This window comes from Ambystoma mexicanum, chromosome 10 (assembly GCF_040938575.1).
Source record: "Ambystoma mexicanum isolate Mex_15411 chromosome 10, UKY_AmexF1_1, whole genome shotgun sequence".
Classification (NCBI taxonomy): Eukaryota; Metazoa; Chordata; class Amphibia; order Caudata; family Ambystomatidae; genus Ambystoma; species Ambystoma mexicanum.
In genome coordinates, this window is record NC_090932.1 from 803,275,465 (window position 1) to 803,302,845 (window position 27,381).

The 27,381-nt window shown below is 42.9% G+C and overlaps 2 protein-coding genes across 3 annotated transcripts in view; one reads left to right on the forward strand and one right to left on the reverse strand.

The window, feature by feature from the left end:
- IFT80 (intraflagellar transport 80) overlaps positions 1-21,105 on the reverse strand; it is a 1,621,792-nt gene extending 1,600,687 nt beyond the window's left edge. Inside the window, exon 1 of one of the 2 annotated variants that reach the window (XM_069618463.1) lies at positions 21,003-21,103. The gene's annotated coding sequence lies outside the window, so the exon portion shown is untranslated. Of the gene's footprint in view, positions 1-21,002 lie in introns of both variants that reach the window. The other variant, XM_069618464.1, reaches the window with a different exon arrangement.
- A 658-nt stretch (positions 21,106-21,763) lies between these two features.
- The window catches only part of SMC4 (structural maintenance of chromosomes 4), a 1,048,897-nt gene continuing 1,043,279 nt past the window's right edge, over positions 21,764-27,381 (forward strand). The window contains exons 1-4 of the mRNA XM_069618465.1: positions 21,764-22,099; positions 23,350-23,506; positions 25,165-25,343; positions 25,713-25,904. Of these exons, the coding sequence (XP_069474566.1) occupies positions 23,356-23,506; positions 25,165-25,343; positions 25,713-25,904 (522 nt within the window). The 5' untranslated portion in view covers positions 21,764-22,099; positions 23,350-23,355. The remainder of the gene's footprint in view (positions 22,100-23,349; positions 23,507-25,164; positions 25,344-25,712; positions 25,905-27,381) is intronic.

The following is a 27,381-nucleotide window of genomic DNA, read 5'->3' on the forward strand; positions in this document are numbered from 1 at the left end:
AGTATCCCAACACCAGCTCGAATGCGCTATCAGTTTTGAAATTATCCAAACAATGGGCAGTGGCCATAATTGGCTTCACTCCAAGTTTGACTAAGAAATTAACCCCCCACGTGTACATGTCTTCTGCCCAACACATGTCTATTACCGAACAGGGGAGACATATTATCTGGCACCCAATAAACAAAAATGTAATTGGTGTCTGGGAGTCCAAAGGGAAAATGCCATTCGACTCCAACCAAGCCTCCCGCCCACTGTACAGTTTAACAGGTGTATCCTAGAGAATATCACTGAACTTACTAGATTATAAAACTTACAATCAGGGTGCACTACACAGAGACACCAACACGTTTACGATCTAGAGGTTACCATTAGGGAAAGGGCATTACGCTTAACAATAAGCAACTGAGAAATGCCCTACGGGGAATTAATCATAACTTTGAATTAGCTAGGTTGAGGTGCGATTACAAATATTGGCTGTAGCGCCACAAGTACCATATGCTTGTGAGGGATGGTAAAGTAATGCTTCATATTTGAACAAAGAAAATGTTGACTTCTGGGTGTTAACCAATTGTTCCAATGAACGACAGGTTTGACTTCAAGCTAATATTATCCCTGAAGCTTTTTGGATTACCCATTATACCAAAATGTATTCTAAATCCAAAATGTTGCTTCCAATTCAAGGCTCTGTTAATGCAGCATGTGATAAGATATGATATGGCATTTGGTTCCTTCAGTGAGACCCAGAATTAAAAGAATGGCTAATTTGGAAAGCCAGAAATCCCCATGCTCCGGGATGGGATGGTTTACCTGTAAAACTGCTGAAATGTTTACCTACACTATCATCCAGAATTCTAACCTCTTGGTTTCATGAGGTTATCGGGAGTAGGATATTCCCAGAAACCTGGCAAATTGCCCATGTACTAACAATATTTAAAAAAGGATATCACACAGATCCCCTTAATTACTGGCCAATGGCGTTACTCGATAGTCCAAGTAAAATCTCTTCCTTGTTGATCTTGCTAGAATTTGAATCCTGGAACAAAGAAAATAGAAGAATCCCAAAAATCAAACCGGTTACAGATGCTTTCTGGGCACCAACCTCAACGGATACTTCCTGGCTTGTTTACAGAAAATAAATCAATATGGGGAACACAGAGCGGATCTATGTTGCTAGTATTGACCTGAGAGGGGCCATTGATTTCGTCAATTGCGCATTTCTCTGGCAAAAACTGGAACAGTGGGGGCTTCCCAAGGGGCTTCTGAGCATATTAATCCATCTTCACAAAGATACATCTATCAGTGTAAGATTAAACACACAAGGTGCCCTAACAAATACGATAATTACACACAAAGGGCTCAGGCAAGGTTGGTCCTGCTACCTTACATGTTCAACCTATATATCTCAAGACTCGGGCACATATTTAGATGATCTCAATAGCTTTCCCCCTCAAGCGGGGAACAACAGAACTATGCTGGCTGGCTTACACCGACAACCTCAAGCTCTTTGACAAAACCTGTATTGGCCTACAGCGGTTACTGCATGGACTTACTGCATATACCGAAGCAAATGAGCTAAAAATAAACAGTTCTAAAACTAAGTTTATTTGCTTCTCTAAAAGCATCCACTGGGTGAAATACAAATGGAGAATAGGAACCTTAATTATAGAGGCGGTACGTCAGCTAACCTATTTAGGATTAGATTTTCATTCTAAACCCCCTTTAAATACATAATTTATATTCTACCATACAATCTAAAATATGCCATTTATTTGCTCAGATGAAACCTACAAACTCGAAGTTTTGTCCATTTTCTATAATTAAAATGATAAACTATTACATAGGTAAAGTAATAGCTGCCCTTGCTTATAGTTGCGAGATCTGGAAAAATATTTTCTGGAGGGGGTGTCTTGGAGAATATCCAAGTCATGTCCGGTGGTGTAGCAATAGCGACAATTAGATACGAACTAGGCTCATATACAGTGGAGTCAAATGCTGCTCTAACATAAAATTCTAGTTCCGCCCCATTTGAAGACTTGAGAGGAATGAGCCTAAACGATGCGCATGAGGAACTGAATTTTCTGGTAGCGCAATGTGAAAACGCCCAAGTATAACCAGAAAGTCCTTCCAAACCAACCATAGCAAAGTCAAATTAAATTATGGGAAATGGATTGGGTTGACACTAGGGTTCAACTGAGCAAATTTAATTATTCAAGGAGTATGGATCTATCGAAAAGATACTAAACACACTTTCAAGTTATCTTATAAAATTCATTGATAAGTCCTTTAGAAGCCTGTTTATGTGATTTTGCCTAAATTTACTTCCCGTAGGTGAAGTCATGTATGTTTGTTCTCAGCCCTACAGAAAAGGGGTGTATTGGTCACTTTTACTCCTTAAAAATAGGGAAATACTTTCAAAAAATTAAAACGGGGAGTAAAAATACTCCCAACAAAAAATAGGAAACAGACACGTAGGACCTTGTTCCTGCCCCCTGTTTTCACCTACATAGCTCAATGGATGTGTTTGGAACAGTCGTGTATGTAGTACCACAGCAAGAAACAACTTTTATTACTGCCCAATGGGAAAAAATTAACATGCATCTTTTAATGTGTATGAATAACTAGGTGCAAAGAAATTATTTTTAAAACATTTCTTTTCCAGTTAAAACATATTTTTACTCAATTATAAAATACTCCCATTGTGAATTGGACTTACATTTTTACTCCTTAAAAAATCGTTTTACTCCTAACTTTAAAAAATAGGGAATGAAATACTCTCACGTCAAAATCTTATCTGGAGCACTGCTTGTTCTGGAATATCTATAGCCATGTTTGTTTGCAGATTCTCTACTTTATAGCTGAATGAGACTTGGAGGCCCTTATTATGGAATGTACAGGGTTAACCACTAAAGATGCAAACGCCATGGCTTATTCATTTCTAGAGAGGGAGTTTGTAACCTTTTCGAATAGACTTTTCAAGGGTAATCATCAACCATTAGTACTTGCTGAAGCCAGATTTCTCAACGCAGTTTTAGTATACATACACCCTCCTACTTGAAATGGGCCGTTTAACATACAAACTATAATGAACTCTACTAACTAAGATGAGAAAAAGTATTTTCAAGAGTGAAATGAGATGTATGAAATAATCTAGATTCATTGGTTTTAATATTTAAGATGTATGAATGTAGTTAGATGAACTTGGACAAATTGGTTTAGAAGGTCTAACTTTTCACGTATATGAAGTAAAACTTTTTTTTGTAAACCTTAATACTAATACAAAGTGTTAAAAAATTCATAAGAAAGGAGCATGGTGGGAGCCAAAAATGACATGTAAATGATGCAACATTTCCAGTCTGACCTAGCACAACACTGAAGCAAGTCTCTCAATTTGTTGGAGAAATAAGTGAAAGCGTAGGACTGATTTTAGATTGTCAGCATTACTTTCTTTAATGGCCTTCAACATAGTGTTACTGGACACACCAAAAAAAAGTGGAAGTATGTTATTGTCAACAAGGTTTGTCAATTTTCTAAATAGTCATTCATGGTAAAATCAGTGGAGTTGAGCAAATCTGACATTAACATATGCACAGTTGCTTCCATTCCTGACATGTGATATTGTACTATGGGTGAATGACATAGATGCAATTTTCAAACACATTATGTTTTGCCTTGGAATAATTTTTTTCAGATATGCTCTTTTTCCCTTTTTGTGTGAATAAAACGTATTTTGTCAAACATGTTTCAATAAGGATGTGCTATGCATTGTCGGTTTAACATTTGGTTTTGTGTTTTCCAAGTCAGCTTTATTAAAAACAAGAGTACAAGTTTAGCTTTTGAAAGACAACTATGCAGACAACATTGTAGTTTGGTGTAAAACTAAAAGTAGGACGGAAGGAGACATAGCCCATTCCTAAATTGTACACTGTAGACCCAGGATCATCGGGCATGTATCCCAGTTTTCCCACTTGACCAACCTCTGCGATTCTGAATAAATATGTTTTATCTGACAACATTGGGATGAACTAGAAGTGATGATCTTAAAAGTGCACTACATAAAATTGACTCCCACATGCATAGCTTAACTTATGAACTACAGAGGCCATGGACATTGACATTTTCAACAAGACCTAGCAATTGTGGCGCATTGGGCATCCAGGACCTAGTCACACCCGTTTAAAATGCAGCGCTGATTTGTTTAAAACTGTGGCTCAGTGGTTAATAGACTAAAAGGTTGCTCTGTATATTGTGACGATCCATCGGATGTTGTCACTTCTCCCCGAAGGCGAGCCCCTTCCCATGAGGCCAGGGAGGTGAGGCCTCTACCCGTTAGTCCCCCTGAGGGTGGAACAATGCAGGGGGATCGCATGGGGAGGCACTCACCCCCCCTCATCCCTTGAGGAGAAGGACAATAAGGCCTTTCGTAACAAACAAATATCAAAGTTCCACTCTTCTCTTATCAGGATCGTAATGTGGAAATCGATATAATATTGTGACCCCAATCGCATTGTTTAAATGTATGTTGGCCTACGCCAAGCTGTCTAAAGAATACCATGTACATAGGTTCCGCGGCAAGGTCTTGACCTTAATGTATTGTGTAAGCAGCCATCTTTGATCTAGCCGCCATTTTAGGTACTCTTGCAGTGTGGAAGTCACCCTGAATCACAAAATGGAGGCCGAATGACATTTTGGGTAAGACTCCGGCCATGGTGACCTCCGCACACGTGAATAAACAATATGTCCGCAGGCCACTTGTTAGGGTCACGAACTAAGACCTTGTCCTCTCTTTAACCTGTGTGTAAATATGTAACTGTATCAGCGGAACTGATCAAATTAGGTAAATTGTGTGTTCGACCTGGCTACGAACCCTAGCCATGGTTCCAAGAATGGTTAACTTGCGAGAGGGCTGGCCAATGCAGGACAAAACGTATAAAAACCCAAGCATCCCGATGATCGGTCTCTCCCACTTTCAGTGCGAACCTTACGTTGAAGGTTCGTATGTTAGTCAGAGGGCGGAATAGCTATCCGTATGTCAATTGACTTTGGTAACTTTGTAACTTTGAAATAAAGCGCTTTGTATGTCCTTTGTAACCTGTTTTGGTGCGTTTCCTTTTGGGCTTCCCGGCCTCATATCAATTTCTCTGTTTCCACAGTTGGCGCCCGAATAGGGACCCTCAAGATTGATGCCGGATCATTGAAGGTTGACGCAGACTATCGAATCGGGATCGGACGGTGTGATTCTGCGGGCCCGACCGATCGAGACGCGATACCTCGGCAGCGCTGCACGATCCGATCCTTGGGCGATAGTCGTGCGGTCTGACACGGCATCTTGACGAGGGTCCAATTCCGAGGCGGGCAGATTTGCCGAAACCACCGAACGCAGGTAAAAATTCGTTAGTTGAAGTCCTTTGTAAACCGTACGGTCCTCCTTAGGTTTGGTCAGGTGCAGTCGTGACCCGGCTCTTAATTTAACCCTGACAATTTGAATTTGGCGTATTGTATCTGCAGACACAATTATTGGACCAGGTAACACCAATTCTTTGAGAAATGCCTGGGAAATTGTCTAGCTGCTTTAGGGTTCTGTTCCGCAGCGATCGACAATCTTTGGAATTTAGCCGTCCGGCACCGCAGGAGGGGTCGCCGGCGTGTACTATGTACTGTAAGTATGGCATTGGTAGTATTGTATTTAATGACATTTGGCACAGACAGACCAGAAATGACTCCGAATTTCAGTGGCCAATCAATGGTAGTTTTGAGATCCCCCGTATTGAATACTTAGAATCGATCTTGCTTAAGAAAAAGGCTAGGCCAGCAGCCTTTGATGTGTTACAAAATTGGAAAAAGGAAGCATTGCAGCAGCTTAAAAGTAGGGATAAACATGCACGTCGTCATAAAACAAATGCCGAAAAGGCATTGTTGTATGACAAGGAAAAACGATTAGAAGAAGCCCAGAAAATGGATAGAGCTTTCTCGCTCGAGGTCCAGAAAATTTACCCCTCTAAAGATTTCCATGTTTCCGAGGAGTTTATTGAGAAAATATTGAACGAACGGAGGCCTGATTCTTCAGCGCCACCTCCGTATGCTCCTGTTGTGGGCACCTTGCCCGTTCCTGCTATTGTTCCCGTTGCTATCCCTACTCCCCCTGCACAGCCTACTGCTCCTAGTTCTTTGGTTGTCGCTCCTCTGTCTATTACACTGCCTCTCTCCCCTGCACCCTTGTTAAGTCCACCTACACTTTCGATTCCGGGGAGTCCCGTGTTCGTTAAAACAGATCCCGGTGCAGGGTCAACAATTGTGACTCGTAGTACTGTTCCTGCGGGCAGGAAACAGGAACTATTTGCTTGGGCTAAGCATTGCATGGAAAAAGGTGATCAAACTGATGCATTTTCAACATTATCTAATTTGCTCGATTTTCCCGAGAAAAATGTTTTTATTGAAGGACTGGGGATTCACTTAGGTGTAATGTGGGGTAGATTGCAGACTTCGGATCTCCCACAAGGGGTGAGAGATCTGAATGCTTTGGCACTTTCGAGGGATACAGAGCAGAAAGTATATGGACATGTTGATAGGTTGTTTGAGTTTAGGAGGGATTTTGAAAGGTTACAAAACGAGGATGATGAGGACGATAGGATATATGTACAGAAACGGTTCCTTTCGTGCCGAAGATCAGCACCTGAGGAAGTACGAATTTGTACCAAAGACGCGATTCGATGGATCTCGGATTCATCGATACCGCCAGATGAGGTGTATGACACATATAGTCAATACACGGTAGAGATGCAAAGAAAGGTAATCCAAGTGATGGTACAGCACTTACAGGAGGAATATATAAGGAAGAAGGTTGGTTGCCCCATAGAGTTATTGGGTATTTGTAAAAGAGCTTTTTTGCCCGACACTTCTACAGCTGCTTTAGCGCTCGATTTGGCCCTATTGCTCAGTAAGCGGTCGGAGGTCCCTATATCTCAGTTGCCTAGGAGAGAGGTCCCTTCGACCCTTGTCCCAAAAGTAGAAATCCCCGCCGACGCGGCGACTGGTACTCCCGCGACGGATATCCCTGCACATTACGTATCGCAGTTTGTTCACGTCCCGTTCTCTCGACAGTAAGTGAACACGATTAGACAATCAGTCCCTGATATTAGGAAAAACCCGACAGGGTTTTATAAAGAGATAGAATCCGTCTTACAGTCTTCTGTGTTCACCTTAAGTGACATGGACTTATTGTTTCCAGTGCTTTTGCCAGTTGATGTATGGAAACAGATACGGACAGTAGATGATGTGCCGTGGCTAGGGGATACATGGGTAAATCTGATTAGAATAGATGGGGAACGACCAGCTGGTGAGAAACCACCCCAGGTAATACTTACCTTACCCGATAGAATAGTTGCTAAACTAAAAACTATAATCCCAGAAAAAAGGATTATTTGGGACAAGCTTACGGCCTGCGTCCAAAGGAAAACTGAAGGTACTACTGAATTCTTTAATAGATTTGAACAGGTGTTCTCTGACTTCAGTGGACAGGATTTAGGCACAGAGTCGGGGAAGAGGTTGTTTGTGGACAAATTTGTACGTGGATTGTTGCCCGACATCCAGTCACAAATTATGTCCTCAGAGAGCGCTTGGCAGGCAAAATCTCAGTCAGAGGTTTTGCATATGGCTCAGTATTATGAGAATCGGGTTAATAATGAAAAAGAGAAAATCGAAAAAAGAAGGGGCGACTTAAAGACTAAGGTATTGTTGCAGCAAATTGTCAGAAACCCCAGAGGAGGTACGACACAGACTAGAGGTCAGTACATTCCAAGAGGAAATACTCCTCCAAATTCTATAAATATTAATCAGTGTGCTTATTGCCGCCAGGAAGGTCACTGGCGAGCAAAGTGCCCTGCCCTTCGTCAGAGGTCAGGAGGCACATTTGGAGGTATGGGTAGGCGACCAAGGGGCCGCCCCGGAGCAGGGGGCCCTGATAGGTGTCAGCTTCTACAAGATCCACAGCAACCTTTTTCACGGGAAAATCAGACTCCGAGTATGGACTCGAGAAATATATTTGATCACCCTTCTGCTGCCTATCTTTCTGAAGAACTTCCCTTTGACGAAGTTCTGCCTTACTAGGATTGCCCGAAGCAGCGTTTGGAACCTTTACCTATTCCCGTTATTCAGAAGGGCCCCTACGTTGAATTATTGGTGGGGAATAGGAAACATCAGTTCTTGATCGACACTGGAGCACAAAAGTGCTCCATTGACCATTCTAGGGTTCCAAACATCCCACTGTCAGGGCAAACAAACGTTTCTATAGGGTTCTCTGGTATACCAACTGTTTGTCCGGTTTCTGCGCCGGTATCTGTTTCTTTGGGTCCTTTCACAGACCAGTGCCCTTTTCTTCTTACTTCAAACTGCGGAGAAAATTTGCTAGGGTTGAATTTGTTAAAGAAACTGAATGCAGTGATTCATTGTTCCCCTGACGGAATAAGATTAACAGTTTCACCACAGCAACCCTTTAACTCCCAGTACTTGACCCGACCTCTACCTCCCGAGTTTGACATTGTCCCGGAACGTTTGTGGGCAATAGACGACAATGATGTCGGGATATTGCACATCGAGCCTGTTAAGATAGTCTTGAAACATGGGGTTAAGCTACCGCGCATTCCGCAATATAAAATTTCAATTGAAGGTGAGCGTGCTCTGAAATGCATTGTCTCCGATTTTGTACATCGTGGAGTGATCGAAGAGATAACAGGTAGCTTATGTAATAGCCCGATCTTGCCAGTATATAAGAAAGGCGACAATGCAATTCCGTACCGGTTTATAATAGATCTTCGTGCTATTAACCGAGTGGTAGCCCCACAATTTCCAATTGTGCCTGATGTAACTACGATAGTAACAATGATCCCTGCTACGGCTACACACTTTAGTGTCGTAGATTTGAAAAACGCCTTCTTTAGTATTCCGATACATGAGGAGAGCAGGTATTTGTTCGCGTTCACCTTGGGGGGACGCTCGTTTACTTTCACAAGGGCACCTCAAGGGTATACTGAAAGTCCTAGTATCTATAGTAGAGCCTTAAAGGAGCAGCTCGACACCCTTGAATTGCCACCTACTTGCACGCTGCTTCAATATGTAGACGATTTGCTCTTGGCTGCAGACTCTGAGAAAGCTTGTAAAGAAGGCACTATATTGTTGCTTGTTCATCTAGCTGAAAATGGTCACACAGCTTCGCTAAAAAAATGTCAATATTGTTGCCAGGAGGTTGCCTATTTAGGCTACCTCCTGTCAAAGGAGGGGAGAAGATTGGCACCTGAACGAATAAAACACATTTCTGGCATGTCTGTCCCAAAATCACAGAAGGAAGTCAGAGCCCTGATAGGGATGGCGTCCTACTGTAGACTGTGGATCCCGAACTTTGCACTAGTGGTAAAACCGATGTTGGCTTTGACGAAGAAGGGCATTTCTCTGCCACTGCCATGGGAATCGGAACATCAACGATCATTTGAGCTTCTCAAAACCGCGCTATGTTCAGCACCGGTTCTGGGTACACCAAATTACGATAAGGCCTTTGTGTTGTTTGTGCATGAATGTGATGTATGTGCTTTGTCTGTGTTAACACAGGAACATGGAGGGAAGAATAGGCCGTGCGGCTATTATTCCTCCGCCCTCGATCCTGTTGCATGCGCTTTGCCGCGATGTCTGCGCGCTGTTGCTGCTGCCGCTGCGTCTGTAAAACAGAGTGAGGGGATGGTCCTAGGCCACGATTTAATCTTGATGGTACCTCACTCTGTTGATATTCTATTGAATAAAACTCAAACGCAACACCTTACCTCTGCCCGGTTGATAAGGTACGAATTAGTCCTATTTGCTCCTCATATCCAAATTAAAAGGTGTTGTGTTCTCAATCCGGCTGAACTCTTACCTCTCCCGCAAAATATTGTTTGCGGTGATGAAGGATCACATGACTGCCTGTATGCCACCGAACAAGAAACAAAGGGCAGGATAGACCTCTCAGATACCCCTTTGGAGAATGCGGAAGGGGAGCTGTTTTGTGATGGCTCCTGCTTCAAACTTCCGAATGGCACATCTACAGCTGCTTATGCAGTTACTACTTTGAACAAGATTGTTGAAACTAAAAGGATTCCGCATAACTCCGCGCAGGCCGCGGAGATTATAGTGTTGACCCGCGCTTGTGAGCTCTCCCAAGGGCATAGAGTCAATATTTATACGGATAGCCAGTACGCCTTTGGGGTGGCTCACAACTTCGGAAAACTGTGGTCGGAAAGAGGGTTTCTGACCTCACATGGGACCAAGATTCAGCATGGTCCCTTAATAGTACAACTACTTTCAGCGCTCTCACTCCCTGAACAATTAGCGATCATGAAATGTGCAGCACATCGCAAGGTCATAGACAATGTGGGCAGAGGAAATGCTTTTGCAGATTTGATAGCTAGACAAACAGCCACAGACCTTAGCACAGACATGTACACCTCGAGGGAAGTGAGAGATGTTTGTATAATAGATGAAGGCATTGGGTCTGTGCGAGATATGCAGACTGATGCCTCAGTTGAAGAGTCTAGGAAGTGGGCTGAAGGCATGGGAAAATTGGATGATGAAGGGTGTTGGGTGGACGCATCCGACGGGAAATGGTTGCTTCCTGATTCTTATGGGTTAGCAATGGTTACAATGGCACACGGTCCAACGCATGTGTGTGCCCAGCAAATTACGAAGATATTGCAGCAGGTTTGGGTTAATGATAAAATTTTGGAAACTGCAAAGAAACATGTTCAGAATTGCATGATTTGCCTGCAGCACAATGTGGGTAAAGGGACAGTGACTCCAAGGGGAAGTTTCGGGCCCCCCTCTGTCCCCTTTGAAACCATTCACCTTGATTTTATTGAAATGGAGCGATGTAATAACTTGAAATATGTTCTTGTCATCATTTGTGCTTTTAGCAAATGGGTCGAGGCTTTCCCTGTCAAAGATGCTACCGCCATGACCACCGCAAAGATCCTGGTGAAAGAGTACTTCCCTCGATTTGGGCTCCCGAGGATAATTTGGTCGGACAACGGCCCCCATTTCATCGCAGCCGTAATGTTGCAAATATGTGTTGCCCTAGGGATTGAGAAACGTTTTCATTCAGCTAGGCACCCTCAAAGTGCGGGGTTGGTAGAGAGACACAACGGTATTTTGAAAAACAAACTTGCAAAAACATGTGCCGACACTAAGCTAAAATGGCCCGGCGCTTTACCTATTGTATTGTTAGCTATGCGCACCACACCCCAGACTAGAACTGGGCTCTCTCCGTTCGAGGTGGGAATGGGAAGTCCTGCTAATATCTGGGGTCTCCCTAAACCTAAAGCCCTGAGGGATGTGGATAATGTATTGCTCATAGATTACTGTAATCAATTGACTAAAAATCTGTATTTCATTTACCACCAGGTGAATGCTGCCTTATATGTACGGTTTACGGGCCCAGGACACGATATACTGCCCGGTAGCTGGATCCTGGTGAAGGCCTACGAGAGGTCTTCCTGTCTTGCGCCTCGCTGGCGCGGACCCTACCAGGTATTATTGGTCACCAGGACGGCAGTGCGGGTGGCAGGAAAGAAGAACTGGATACATGCAACGCATGTTAAGAAGATCCCTCACCCGACGCCACACGCTACAGAAGAAACAGAACCCCTCGCTGGTGCTACAATCTCTGATCTCGGAGTAGCAGGCAGCGTTGTGAGTGCGTCGGAGAAGTTCTCTGAGCCTGAGAAGCTCGGGGAGCCATCCATTTTGTCTCCGCACTCTCTTGATCAATCGCTTCCGGAAAATCTTGTTTCGAGCTCTGCGACTTCCGTCGCCTCCGACACGACGCTCCCCTCAGGGAGCGACGATACTTTGCTTTTGGATTCAACAAACTTGGGTACCATCAGGTACAACCTTCGACCACGGAAATAGAATTACCGCACGAGTGTCGTGCATCTGGAAGGAAAAGAGTGATTGAAGTACTGTTGTCTTTCTTTTTTTCGAACAAAGAAAAGGAGGGTTCTGTTGGCTAGGGTTGGGAAGGACTAAGAAATCGCGCGGCCGAAGTGCCGCCAGCAACGAACATTGGGGCTGTCGATCGGGATGACCATGATGCCTGCCGCCTTCACCGCTGCTCCCCGTATTGAACTATTAGATAAGGAGGTGACCAAATCGAATAATGAACAATGTGCCTGGGCCCCGAAAACGTACTGTTGTGTTCTCGTTCTGATTATTGTTATTTTTGCAACTGCTGCCGTGGGACTTTGGTATTTTGAAGAAATGTATCCTTTCAAGCCTCTGTTACCGACCAAAATCGTACCAACTGTTTTGACTCCCTCTGTACACCTTCACACTCTGTCCCCTAGGGACTCTCGGCATAGACAGAAATATCATAATAACACTTTGATGATAGTGATGAATGCTACGCATGCTATTTTTAATAAGAGTAATTGTTGGATCTGCACTCACTTACCACAATATGGGAACAAGGGACTGGGATGGTACATACATCCCTTACCTTTAACAACTTCTTGCTATGCCTCTCTTAGAGCACTCTTCTTTGGCCGATGGAATGATAGCATCTCAGGGAACTTCGATGGGACTAATTTGAATGAATTTGAAAAATGTGAATTGACTCCCCTGGGATGCTCGCTTTTCGCAAATAGAAGTAAACCTAACGTCGCTTCTATTAGGCCGTCTGATAAACTATCTTTTCCTTTCCAAAATCTAGTTCCTTTTAAGATGGCTTCGATAGGCAATAAGGATGCCATGCCTCCTTCCTATTCTGTGAATCATAGTCCTGATTCAGTTCCTTTCTGTGTACAAAGAAATGGCACTAGGCCAATGGGAGACTTCGAGCCTTGTGTAAATACTGTAAACTTGACTGGGGAAAATAGGCCTTTGTATGTAGGGGGACCCGTTTATTTTGTTTGTGGTAGTTTAGCTTTTCCCTGGTTGCCGAAGGATTGGCAGGGGACTTGTTATTTAGGGATATTGTTACCAGGTGCATTTATAGCCAGTACCTTAGAGGTATCTAAGGCTCGCCCGCGACGGGATAGTAATGGAGACACCCCTGGACAAGTGTTCGGGGATATAGCCAAATCAGTAGTGCCCTTTTGGGGACAAATAGCAAATTCAGAAAACATTAGGGGATTGGCGAGGGTGTTGGAGAAAACGATCAACCGGACCACGGACATACTTTACAATATGACCTTTGAGCAAAAGGCGATAAGATTGGTAGCACATCAAAATCGAATGGCATTAGATGTCATTTTAGCCGAACGAGGTGGAGTATGTAAATTAGTGGGGTCCGCTTGTTGTGTTTTCGTACCAGATTCTTCGCCAACAATTTTTAAAGCAATTCAGAATTTACACACTCTCAGTTCTGAAGTCCATATCCCTGTAGGAGACTGGAACCTTAGTACTTGGTTTTGGGATTCTTTACGATCTTGGGGGTGGAAGGTGCTTTCTGTCATTTTAGGTATTTTAGGGATTCTGTTATTTCTTTGCTGTTGTTTTCAATGCCTCCCGAGTATATGTGGAATGATGGGGGGATGTTGTGCTCAGGTAATGAGCGCAATAGGGCATAAGATATACACCCCGAAGACAGCATCTAAAGAGTTCATGTTGCAAGAAGTTCTTATGAACAACTTTATGGCTATTGACATTTCGGACAATGATGCGGAACCTATGGATGATAATGCCTTCAGTTATTTTCGAAAGTATTAGGAAATGATGTATTAGCACTTGGCATAGGCCAAAAAGGAGGGTCTGTGGAAATCGACATAATATTGTGACCCCAATCGCATTGTTTAAATGCATGTTGGCCTACGCCAAGCTGTCTAAAGAATACCATGTACATAGGTTCCGCGGCAAGGTCTTGACCTTAATGTATTGTGTAAGCCGCCATCTTGGATCTAGCCGCCATTTTAGGTACTCTTGCAGTGTGGAAGTCACCCTGAATCACAAAATGGAGGCCGAATGACATTTTGAGTCAGACTCCGGCCATGGTGACCTCCGCACACGTGAATAAACAATATGTCCGCAGGCCACTTGTTAGGGGCACAAACTAAGACCTTGTCCTCTCTTTAGCCTCTGTGTAAATATGTAACTGTATCAGCGGAACTGATCAAATTAGGTAAATTGTGTGTTCGACCTGGCTACGAACCCTAGCCATGGTTCCAAGAATGGTTAACTTGCGAGAGGGCTGGCCAATGCAGGACAAAACGTATAAAAACCCAAGCATCCCGATGATCGGTCTCTCCCACTTTCAGTGCGAACCTTACGTTGAAGGTTCGTATGTTAGTCAGAGGGCCGAATAGCTATCCGTATGTCAATTGACTTTGGTAACTTTGTAACTTTGAAATAAAGCGCTTTGTATGTCCTTTGTAACCTGTGTTGGTGTGTTTCCTTTTGGGCTTCCCGGCCTCATATCAATTTCTCTGTTTCCACAGTAACATGCACAAGTTCTCGCTTCCAGTATTCATCATGGGTCGTCCTCCTTCATGCTTGGACCCCCTTTTTACCACAATGTTTACATTTGTTCTCCCCTGTTCGGGCTCGGGCCATGGATCTCCCTCGGATCATGGATCTTCCTCATTCAGGCTCGGGACCCTTTTCCACAATATTCACATTTGGTCTCCCTCGTTTGGGCTCGGACCATGTAATCTCACTTTCTACGGTTTCCTCTTGAGATCAAAATCGAAGACTTTCGATTGTGCAATGGGTTTTGCGTAAACCGTTGCAGGACCACTTCAATTCACTTTGCAGAATGTTCTGATCAATCTTCTACTTTTGTTTCTAACACTTCTTGGCGGGATACCTTACAGTGACCTAAGATTGAGCACATTCAGGTGCGGGACCACTCTGTCAAGGGTATCAGACCTTTCTTTCTCAAATTCAAACATTCATCAGTCATTTAGCTTTACTCGCGTCTTTCATCACACGCGTTTAACAATGTTCGTGTCACATCGACGCAGTGGTCACTGTGGCAACGTTGGAGAAGAGGAGGTCGGCAGGTCCATCACATTACTCAGCAGCGTGAAGTATCCTTCTAGTGTTCTACCAACATGGCGTCTGCCGATCGGAGTATCAGCTATTTCGGCATCAGCCCGCTGCATTGCAACCCTTTGTTTCTGGCAGGGTAAGACGCTTGTGTTCATGTTCACTATCATGTTTCCTTATAGTTCTTGGCTTCTTTTGCACTCCTCTGCTTAGCGGATATTCTACCCGCTTTCTGCCCCTTATTCTGTCCTTGCCTGGTTCTCTCTTATTTTGGGCATTGTTACTACTGATTCCAGTCCCTCGTGAGAACACCTCTCATCCCAGCACTACAGATGAACCTCATTACGCTTTTTTTTGGCCTGCTTAGCAAGACCCTCTCTAGGGATCTGGCCAAGTGGGACCTCACCAAGAGTGATTTCCCTCTGAGGAACAAGCACTTCATACCCAAGTGGCTGTCCCTAAACGAGCCTGACTATCTGCTTACGTTGGACTTCCCCAAAACATCATTTATGTGGATAAATATTCATTGGCTACAGGTAATGCTGAACAGAAGACAAACCATGAATGGAAATGACACCCCACTTTTCCCATGATACAACTTGTAAAAGGAAGGAACCGGATATGGAAGGGGTGAGGGAGCGATATGCTGTTTAAACCCTCTGACTTATCTACAGCCTGGAGGGGTGGAGCCGAGTGCATCCGTGGAACCGACAAGTGTCTGTGGAAAAGAAAAAGCCAAATTGAAGACGCCAGGAGACTGGCTGAGAGAACAGTAGGAAAGCCACTGTACACCGCAAGGGAAGCTGACCCTCGAAAATAGTGTCATTGCAATGGGTCAGCCGTGACAGGTCTGGAATACAACAAATAACACTGAAACCTTAGTGAAAGCAAGTAAAGAAGCCTATGTTTGACAAACCGGTGCCGAGCAGCTAGAAAGCACGAGATGTGGAGAGCGTGTCTGCAACGAAAGTGAGGAAACTGACATGACGAGAAGCTGTATCGGATACATCACAAAGCGGTGCCCAGTGAATCAGCCCACGCTGAAGGAAAGTACCAGGGTGATTCTGGGAAGTGGGAGGCTACGGAAATCAGATGAACGCTACCAATTTGACAGTTATGTTGAATATGAAAAGTTGAGAAAGCAAGAACCCACATGTTGGGAGAACCCAGGAGGGGTGGAACACATAACTATTGCTAAATATTGGCAGTGTAGGAGAAAAGACTGAGAAATCAAGCGAAATAATTCAGAGCGGAACTTGCCAATTTCAGACACATTTGAAGGGATAATCTAATGAAAGGTCACAGGAGGAGAGGCTGTGGTTACCTAAAGAAGAAATGCATATTAAGGGAGAGAAACCCCAAACAAGAAAATTGTCTGAATCTAGTAGGGTAAAGGAGAGCACCTCCTGAAAAGGAGCAAAGTCAAAGAGCAAATGACTAAGAACAGAGATTACTTTGTGAAATTCAGTGACATTTAAGTGGAGAATATAACAAGGGTCCCAGGAGGAGGGTCCTCAAATACCTAAAGAGGAAACCAATATTAAGAGAGTGAAATCCCAGTATTACAACCGTTTCATTGTAAAAGGAAAAAGGTAAGAAAATATTTCCACAATAAGTGGGAGAAGATGGAAAGATATCCAAGGTTTACAGAGACGAAGCCTCCACCCTCTATCAAGAGCTGCAGAGACACATCCAGGGGAGTTGCTAGGTCTGGAAAAGACCCGGGGCTAAGCTGATGTTGGAATTGTTGGGACTAGGGGCTAGCTAGTCTTTTGGCTGTAGCTCCTGAGATTCTATCCGGGGCTACAACCAAAAGATCAGGGGCTATAGCCCCCTTAGCCCCCCCTAGCAACGCCCCTGGACACATCTGTGAGAACAGTAATAAGAGGAGAAATATGGACTTTGTGCATAATAGAACTTTATACTTTGGAAAACCCTGAAACAAGGCCTGGACAAATAGGGTTTAAGGGAAGATACGAACGTTAGCTATAAATTTAGAGACAGGGCCAGACAGGAATAGCTTATTGGACGGAGGACATAATATTTTGTGGACTTTGAATATAGATGAGCAGCTTAGTAAGCTTGACTAGGAAAGAAATGATCCCCCTTCTGTTAGGGTAAGTTATGCATTCTCTTTACTACCGCCCTGAAACACTTGTGTATAGGCAGGCTATAAATAAAATATATCATATATTTCTTTCTAAGAAATAAAGATCACTAAAATGTCCTTGTTGCGTCAGTCCTTATTCTGGTTTGCCACAAAGGTAACGGAACTGAAAGAGTACTTGGAATATCCTTTATAAACAAGTTAGAGGATATTTTATTCTGTATAATACATGGCCATGCACAGTCCTCACTTTTTAATACCCAACGTCTTGCTTAACGTAATGTAAGAGATCTTCCAGTTAACGATTCATACAATCAATGTAGAATCTGTTTGGATAAAAGGCAACTAATATGCAGCTTCTTATGTTTTGCAGAAAAATAATAAAAGCAGTTTAAGAAAATGTATCCAAAACCCCTTTTCATTTGGCGCTTTAAAATAATCCTGCGTATTCTTGTTCTCAGCTGTTAAACTGAGTAAGTGCAGAAAATAAACTTTATCATAAACAGTTCCTTGTCAGTTTAAGGCTGTAAAGAGTTACATGAAGCTATTTTAGAAGAAAGGAATTTGAAAAGTGTCTCATGGCTTGAACTAAGTGATGCAGTAACAGCTGGAATACTGCACAGTGCTGGTTCCAGCAGCAGGCATTGTCACAAATGAAGCGCGAAAACTAATTACAGAGCAGTAGTGAGGTAATATTCTTATTACAGGTCAAGGTCAATAGTGACGTGAAAACTAGCTTGGAATAAGAACATAATTTACAGGCTTGTTTAGGGTATTGCTGTGTCTCATTTTAAAGCACATGATAAATCGCAAGGTTCCATCTCGACAAGCCCTCCTGCTAAGTTAGGTGCAGTGAAAGTTGTTAGGGAAATTTTAGGACCACAACCCAAATGTAACTGGCCAAGCTATGCCCCTAGTAAAGTTTTGACTGTGCATGCTGTATGCTGTAGTTTGCACTAACTTGCTTTAACGTAGGCATGGCATGATTATTCATTATCATCAAAAATCTTTATTCAAATTCTTTGTTACATTTCATAAAATTACATGTTATAATTTTCCAATTGAATATATAAAAAGCATAAAAGGAAATTTAACACTGTGGAGACCCAGGTTTCTTTACGTAAAATTAGAAAATCAGGTAATTAAATGTCAGAGCCCAGTGGCATACATTCATAACTCTAAAAACTTGTATTAAATATTGTATGTGCAAATTTGATACTTTGGGCACAGCAATACAAAATTGAGGTTTGTCTCTACTTTATCAGGGCAAAGGGGGCAACAAGCATTAGATTAATTTATGTTATAATTTTTACCACACACCGCTGTCATTTGCATGGACTCCAGATGCACTGTAAAAAAGTGAGTGGTGTTGGTCAGTGGGGGAAAAGTGATAGGATAGAGGTTGTGGTCTTTTGTTGATGCTTGTAGAACCAGGAGGAAGTGGCGTCTGTGCAGGAGAGATTTCTAGGTGTGCTTTGGTGTGTGCAATTGGCTAGTAGTGTCCAGCGTCTGGGTTGTTTGTTGTTGGTAACTATTGGGTTTTTTGGCATTGTTAGCCATGGGGGTGTGGTTTCGTGTTTTGATGTGTAGTTTTGTTGGCCCTTTAGGCGTGTGTAGTACATGAGAGGAATGCAGGTGTGAAAAAAGGAGGGGGGTCGTTACTTGGTTTATGTTTGGGTCTAGCTGTGTGGTGGTTTTATTGTGGTTTTCTTCAGTCCGTCCAAACCTTGTCTACAGTTTGCTTTATTCTGAGATTTACATTATTCTTCCATGAGGCAAACCAGGTGTTCTGGGGCAATACATTAAAATTGAATCCAAGCGGTCGTGCAAATGCAAGGAAGTTTGTAGGTATGGCGGAAGCTCCCGCATGGGCAAGGTATGGCATTCCAATTTCCTGTTCTCCCTTAGTGCCCTATCCATGTAGGTCCCCCTTCCAATTGAGCCAATGTTTACCATTGCTTCTTTTATTTGCGCTTTGGTCATATGAGAACCAGAGGCCCACAATTATTCAAAGCAGTTAGGCTTTGGACTTCATGGTTACACCAAGAAACTGTATTACTGCCTGGTCTAGCAGTAATATAATCCAGTAAATGTTTTGAAAAACCTGCCTTATTGTTTGAGCAGGTTGATAACCATAACTTTAGTGGGGCGCTCGCCCACAACTCAAGATATAGGACAAATTTCCATTTCTATATACAATTTATATCTGGCTGAGCAGAACGGTAAACCTAATAGCTTACGAAAAGTGTTTTTCAGCTGTCTGAAGCTTATTTGGATATCAAAGCTCAATACATTGGCACCAAACACCCCAATTGTCCTAGGACATTCAGTGTACATGTCCTTATAACTGGCAATGACTGTCGTCTATAAAGAGACTAGAGTTTATTGATTGCCCCTATGCTTCATTTTATATTCATAGCGGCAGTACCTAAATGTTCTAAGCCCTGTAAGTGTTTTGGTAAACGTAACCCCCAGGTAAGTGAAGTGGTCTTTTTCAGGTATTCTGCCTCTTGGACTGGTATAATAAGTAAAATACCCAGTCAGGCATTTCAACCTCTAAGTCCATCCAGATCACTCCTATATTTCCCATACCTGGTGATAAGTTTCTGCAATGAGTCCTGGTGATGAGAACAACATTATCTGCGTATGGTAGGACCAGTAGTCGTCTATCACCAAAATGGGGGACAGCCACTTGATCGCCCTTTAGAGCCGATTCTAATTCACTTGCATACAGGAAGAGCAGCAGGGGTGCCCGTACGCAGCCCTGCCAAACTCCTCTCTTTACCCAAGGCGTGTACTTTCCCCACTCTAACCGCATCCCTATTATCTCTAAGGAGTTCCACCAAAACTCGATACATTCCGGGATGCCCATATCACAAAGCACTCCCCACAGCTTTGATCTGTTTACACAGTCAAAAGCTGTGGAGGGGTCCATGGTGGGGTCCAAATTTATATGAATTTTAATGGGAGTGGAGTTGGCAAGCACACCCGATTCGAAAGTGCCATTCATTAAATCCATTAAAATATTGTGCGAGTCCACCCACTCACTTAAATAGTACAATAAAATATGTGAAACGATCTTTAAACTACTGGTCAAAGGAGATATTGGGCTATACGAGGTTGGGCACTGAGAGTTTCCTTTTTTAAAGATTGGGCATACTATCGCGTCCTTCCAAAATTTTGGAAAGGCATGCAGCTCTAGCATATGGTTAAAAATAAAAACGAACTTTATGTCGATATAACTATAATATCCCCGAAAACTCAATAAAGAATGCATTTAAAAAAATCTATAAAAGAAGAAGTACAGCCAACAATAAACATCATGTTTAAACAAGTCTGAGTATTCTCCATCAGAACTCCTGGCCTTTGTGCTATAATGAACTTCATAACTTGATTCCAGGTGAATCTTAATGTTTAAGAGCCCCCAATGATGAAACAGTAGCCTCTAGCAGTGTGTCATCAGTATCTCCATCATTAAAAACGCTCGGGTCACCTTACGAGTAGAATTCTATAATCGGCCTGCATATTCAACACGCCCCCCTTCCTAGTCACAGTGCGTACTTGTGAGATCCGAACCATCACTTCTGGAAGCCATTCCATCATTTAAATGTACCTTACATGTCCAACCCTCGCCACTGAAAACATAACTCTCCCAGCCCCGATAAAACGTGTCAGTGGTAATTTTCCTGATATCCTGTTAACATTAACAGGTAAACGTGAGAGTTCTCAGGGTCTTTCGAGGACTTGTACTTCTTAAACGTATAAATAATGTAAGTATACATTGTGCTACCACGGTTTATAGCATGCGGTTACGAAGCTGAGCAAGGCTGTGCTCCTTTGATTGCTATCCTGATGATCCCTGAAAAAATTCACTTCGGGACCAAAAAAAATCACTTACCCGACAGCTCCCTCTGATAGCACTGCCAACGGTGAGTGGAGTGTCTGTTCCGTCGCTATAGTTACTTCTCGCGAGAATTCGCCAGTCCAATCACGAAGCTTAAAAACGAAAGCGATAACAACAATGTAACATGGCTTCGAAGCCACGACTTCAAGTGAAAACGGCTACTCTTACAGAGCGCACACCTGCAAAGGAATGACAAAGAGCCAATATTCCTACCAGACTCATCTTATAACTTGAACAACACTTAATATTGAATACCTTATAAATATAATAATTTAGTATTCGTTTTATTTATAAAACATGTCATAAATCAAGGTAGCAGAAATGGATTTGGCAACAAAGCAATAATGAAAAAAGGTTTTATTCCGCTGTTTTGCGCAGAATGCTGTCAATATAGGCCATTCCAGGATGGCTGTCAAATTAACTTCCTGATACCTGCAGGGCGTGACTCACAGATAATGTTTTGACAGCTTACGCTTTTATCTAGTCGGCGAATCTCGCACGGTGGGCATGTTGGGGGTAGGGAAATTGGGTCAATGGAAACGATGTGGGAAGAACTTGGATGGGTATCCCTGTGACCAACATAGAGTCTGCCGGGAACCTAGGGTGAGCGGTCTAGTCGAATAAATCCCGCTTGCCTGTCCTTTACTGTGTGCAACATGGCAGTGTGCCAATATTTTTTTCAAATGGCTGAGCCTGTCCCAGCATGCCTAGCGTGTTTGTAACGAATTTCGGTTCGAGTTTGGATTTTGGGCGCCATTTTCGAGTGGAGCATTCCCGGCTGAGGAAGGAGCCTAGTCCGACGGCGTACTTAACTTCTCAAAAGCAGTCCATACTTGCCGTTCCTGCGTCTCGCGAGGCACCGAAAAATCAAGAAAAAAATCCTGCATCCTTTGGTCTGCGAGGCATCTGTGGGAAAGCAAGTCTTGGGTTCCGAACAATCGGTGGATTGCTGTCATTTTAGCGGGAGAGCCTGTGACGGGCCGGAGCGCTACTTGTTTCCTCTTCATTTATACAGTGGGTGCCGAGCTTTGCCTCCTAGCATTCGCCTTTCACCGGGTCACCTGCAATCTTTTAAAAGTTCGTGTAAGCAGGTAAGTACGGGTGGAGTTTGGGTTGTGTTTATAAGTATACATCTCTTTTCTACAAATATATTTGTCAAACTTTTCTTTAATCCTTCCTCCCGGTTGGCCTGTCCGGGAAAGATTTTTTTCTTTGTACGATTACTTTCGGCAGCAAGGGCGGTCCCAGGAGTGACAGTTCATTGTGCTGTGAAGTGGGCGTTTGCGGTATTTGTGTAATTTTCAAGGCTGGTGAAGTTGGTTAACTTTGTGTTTTTTCTTTTGTTTTGTTTTACTTAACCTGTCAAATAGTAAGATGCAGGAAATTAGCAGTGTAATGCCTCTAAAATGTATAGTAGGGGGTAGTTTGCCTTCTTTATTAAGTTTCCCTTTAGAGTGACGCCCCACACATCGGGTATATATATCAATTCAACAGTTAGCCTTTTATTCACGGAACTTGCGTTCAGACTCGTTAGCCTCTACCTGACACGTCTCAAACTTTGAGCCATTATTGGCATAAACCTGTTGCAGCCGTATCGTCGACCAGTTTTCTTGCTAGATTGGAAAACCGCTTCCAACCTTTATGAAGGAGCTTCAGCATTCATTGTCTCGGGCCAGACACAATGTTGACGTTTGTTGATCAGCTGCCGAGGAGCTCACGTAGCGTAATTGAGTATGACTTTTGGGCCCACTGTCACCTGGCCTCCGTACGAGTTTCGTTCATCAGTCCCGCGTATGCAGTAACCTGTCACTCGCTTCTTTGAAATGCTGTCCAGTGCAATCAAGTATTGCGTGATTTTTGTTCCCGCTAGGTTTGTGTCCTGATGGCATGTCTACCGGATTTTGGTATGGCTAAAGATCAAGAGATGGGTGGCTTGCCACTTTACTTTTAATGGTGCCTTTTGGGCACGTTCGTGGGGCGATATTGAGGGGGAAACGGGGTTTAACATGGTAATTATGCTTAGTGTGCTTATAGCTAGGCTAACGGAAAAGGCGTCGCATTGATAGCCACCGAATCTGGAACCTGGCTCCTCAATAGATGTTTAAGATGTATTTCGAAAGCCGCACATCGGGCATTAATATCATTGGGCAGTCTCCGGTCTTTGACTAGCGTAGGAGAGTTGGGTGGTGACCCTTTGTTGCACTGTCGAGACCTAACTCGTTTGTTTTTGGCCAAGGCACTTGCCTTTTTAAATTCCAACGTAATCGCTTCAGCTCTGCTGCGTGACATCACACCTGACTGTATTTAGACAAAGTTTTAACTTTGTCCTCTCTTTCTCCAGGAGATCATGGCCCCAGGCAAGAGAACCAAACCTTCCACTGCGGTTGCCAAAGCCCCAGAGACGCCAGAGCCCATCAAGGAGCCCCCAGCTAAGAAGGCACAGGAGCCAGAGATGCAGGACCCCCCAGCCAATGACAACCCTGAGGGGACCCCGCAAGGTGAGTGCTCTTGAGATCGATCTAGTGCTTACTCGACAGTGCTCGTTCGGTTCCTAGTGGTTTTTTTTTTTTTTTTTCATATTGTGAGAGCCTCCCTCTTTTGCAACCCTAATTCTGCTCCTAAACGTCCGTTCCTGTCGCAGGATTGGATTTGCATCCCTTTTGTCATCACCCATTTAGTGTTCTTTATTAGCGACTTAGCACAGACCCCTGTCACCCCAGAGGCCACCTTTCAGCCCTTTTTGTGTCCCTTTACCGAGGGCCCAAATGATGTCGGTTGGGGGGCGGGGAGTCCCAGACTCTTTAATAGGGATAAATTAAATTAACTGTTTTAATATTTTAAACAACGATTAAGGTTACTTCTTTTAATAGAAAATATAAGCAGTGAACATACATTTTGAAGGGCTTGGGTGGGCTAGACCTCCTCTAGACCCCTAGGTGGAGGGGCCTAGGAACAATATTAGTACTCGAGAGGAGGAGGAGAGGGGGGCTGGGTATGAAAAGGTGGCATACCAGTGTCCTATACCTAGCCCATGGTACGTTCTCAAACGTCCTGCCGACGAGTGTTTTCCCTTCATCTGTCTGGCCTGAAGCACACTTGTCATACCCCCTCCTAACTAACCTGTGGTATCCAAACACTTTGATGCTGAACCTGCCCCCCTAAGTAAAAAATATTATATTGTTGTCCCCCCCCCCCTATCTATCGAAAGTGGTCCCTGTACTTGCATCTCGTGGGGGGCTGAGGGGGCAGCCCCACAGTTAATGGACCACTGATTCTACGACCCTCCTATAGATTACCACTATAGTTTAAAAAGGTTTAGGTGATTGAGAAAAGTATTAATACCTGTCTGAGAACCTGGGCTTCCCCGCCCAGAGTATATGCTTAGTAACTTTTTCTGTACAAGTAGTGTTGTCTGATAGCGCTACTTAAAACTGTCCAGCGCTACTGTCTTCAAAGGAGTAGTATCTAGTAGGACCATTCCATCTTCTGCAGCTGTAATCTTGGCCCAGCCGAGTTCCCCTATCACAATGGGTAACTGATAGTCTGCTGTTGAGTTAACTATCCATACCTGCCCCATGAGAAGTTGCTTCACCCTTGATTGCCCTAATCTGTTTTCTTTGAAACATTAAACTGTCACATCAACGGTTCTCCTCTTGCTCTAATTCTCTAGACTCACCTGAATGGGGGAGTTCACTGATCGCATGGTAGTACTTTCAAGGATTTTTTTTTAGCTACCTGTTTCAGATGTGCAAATGATTTGCTGTGATTGATGGCATACCATTCAAAAACGAGTAACGTAGTTTTGGAGTGGTCTGTCTATACATTGGTACTTTTTTTTTTTTCAAATCATTCGGTCCGAATAAATGTCATTCCTCTAACGTGGTAATTATTATAAGCACGTTATTTTACTGTTGCTTGGTTAACTACTTTAGGCTATTCTGAAACGGTGAATGCTAAGCATTGATTACTTAAGCCTTGGAGTGGGCCACCCTCACTGAAATGTTTACTTTTTTGTATCAAATCATTCTACTTGTTGGATTTCTGTGTTAAAAAAATGAAGGATCTCCATATTCATGTTGGTGCAGGGGTTTTGTAATTAACCAGGTTGAACTGATGCTTCATTTGTTTTTGTTTTGAATTGACGATCACGTTTTAGGCGCTCCTGGTGAAATACTTGACACTAGAAGCTTGGAAGAGATTTTAAGTAGTATCTCCCCTCCCCCGCCTCCCGCAATGACCAATGAAGCCGGGGCGCCTCGTCTCATGATAACCCACATTGTAAACCAGAACTTCAAATCTTATGCGGGAGAGCAAACGCTGGGCCCTTTCCATAAGGTAATGTACCGTTTTTGTTTGCTTTGCCAAAACGAGCTACACGTGTGACTGTCTTAACTGTGCGTGTTCCCAAACAAACTGACAGTTCCCCTTTTAACCCCATTACGCACGTACATTTAAGGAGGGTGGAGATGGGTAAGCCCTTTAACCGTGACTTCGTCTTATTTGCATACCACGTGTATTTCTTTGTAGTGGCTTTATCTGTCGATTTAGTTGTTTCGTGTGTTGGTGCTCTTAATTGGTAGCTTAAGCAATCCATGATGGCTTTTAGCTGTGATTCAAATCCACTCCAGATGACTGTGGCTATCCCTTTGCTATAAAACCAACGTGATAACGTTTTGTTGTCTCCCCGTCCCATTATTTTTGCAGCGATTTTCATGCATCATTGGGCCAAACGGCAGCGGCAAATCGAACGTCATTGACTCTATGCTCTTTGTTTTTGGTTATCGAGCACAAAAGATCAGATCAAAAAAACTGTCAGTATTGATCCACAATTCGGATGAGCACCAGGATATTCAGAGCTGTACAGTTGAAGTTCATTTTCAAAAGATCATTGATAAGGTATGTTTTGTTCTACTGTGATACTAGTGTTGAAAGTGGCTTTACAGTCAAGTGACCTCTGAATATTTGTGTTGAGCATTTATTTACTTTGAATACTTTTAATAGAATCATTTGACGTGTTTAATCTGTAAATAGCAGCAGATTACAATTGATTTTATTTTGTTAATCACGGGACGCAGTTTCTAGCAGTTAAGAGTCCCAAACTACACAGTACCAATTATGTAGAATGTGACCAATATGGGCACCATTTTGTGTGCATATTTTTTCATTTATTTTTCCATTTGTACCAAAATGAATACTTGCAGTGAAATAATGACTTCTCCCCCCTCCCCTGGGTATTTGTATGTTTCAATTTGAAGTTTCTTTGTGTTCTTTTACTTCATCAAATTAGGCCAATTCTCCAACAATGGAAAAGGGTGTTGATCCGAATACATGTCTTATGGTTTATAATACATGTGCTGCTTCCATTCTGTTGGGATCAATGGCACGAGCAGCACCTTCTTCAAAAGGGTACCTCTGCTATACTTCTCCTAGATGTGCAGCCATCACTCCACATAAGGGATGCGTCAGCCATTTTTTTAACTACCTAAATGCTCCCTAATAAAGTGGAGAAATGGGGGAGGGGTAAAAATAAATATCAAAGCAAAAAATAGGCAACAGATCTATATGCTGCCTCTCCCCCCTCAAACTACCTTCACCAACACAGTTCTTTGGAATGTTTGGACCAGTAGTGCCACAGGAAGAAACTATTACTGATCTGAAGTGGTAAAATGTATCCATTAAAGTGCACAAATAAGAATAAATTCCCACAGAACACATATTTTACTCGCTTTGATTTCCCCCTTTTTTTTTGTTTTCTACAGCCCTCTAAACCTCATTTTACTCCTAGCTTTAAAAAACAATGGGGAGTAAATACTCCTACTCGCAATCTTCGTCTCTTGCACCGTGCAACTGAGATTTTTTTTCATGCAACAAAAAGCCTTTTTGTTTTTTTCATATAATATATAGCTGCCTTATACACTTGCCAAAATAGAGAGATTCTTGCCTCATTTGAGTCCTGTATTTGACTAGCTATCCATACCAACGTTACACAATAGTCCATATTGCACAAAAGGTTCCTTTTATATGGCCTTTTCTTACAAGTGCTCCCAGCACAACTGGACTTTGAATTAAACTTGTAATTTTTGGTGTTACTAAGCATTGGGTTTTTTCTAATCTTTATTTTTTTTTAAATTCAAATCCTAAAACCGTCTGTATTATGTCTTTGCCCGTGTGTTCACTAAAAGTTTTTCGCTCCTCTGTTTTGTTCACTGTTTTGACTAGTTTTTTTAATTTATCCCCAATGGAGAGGAAAACAATGGTTAATGTATACAGATTGTTTTTTTTACAGTCTTGGATTTGGTCAATTTCACTGCAATTTTTGCTTTTTAAATGTGGGCAAGCCCCCACATACCCACTTTTTTTGTTTTAATTTTGT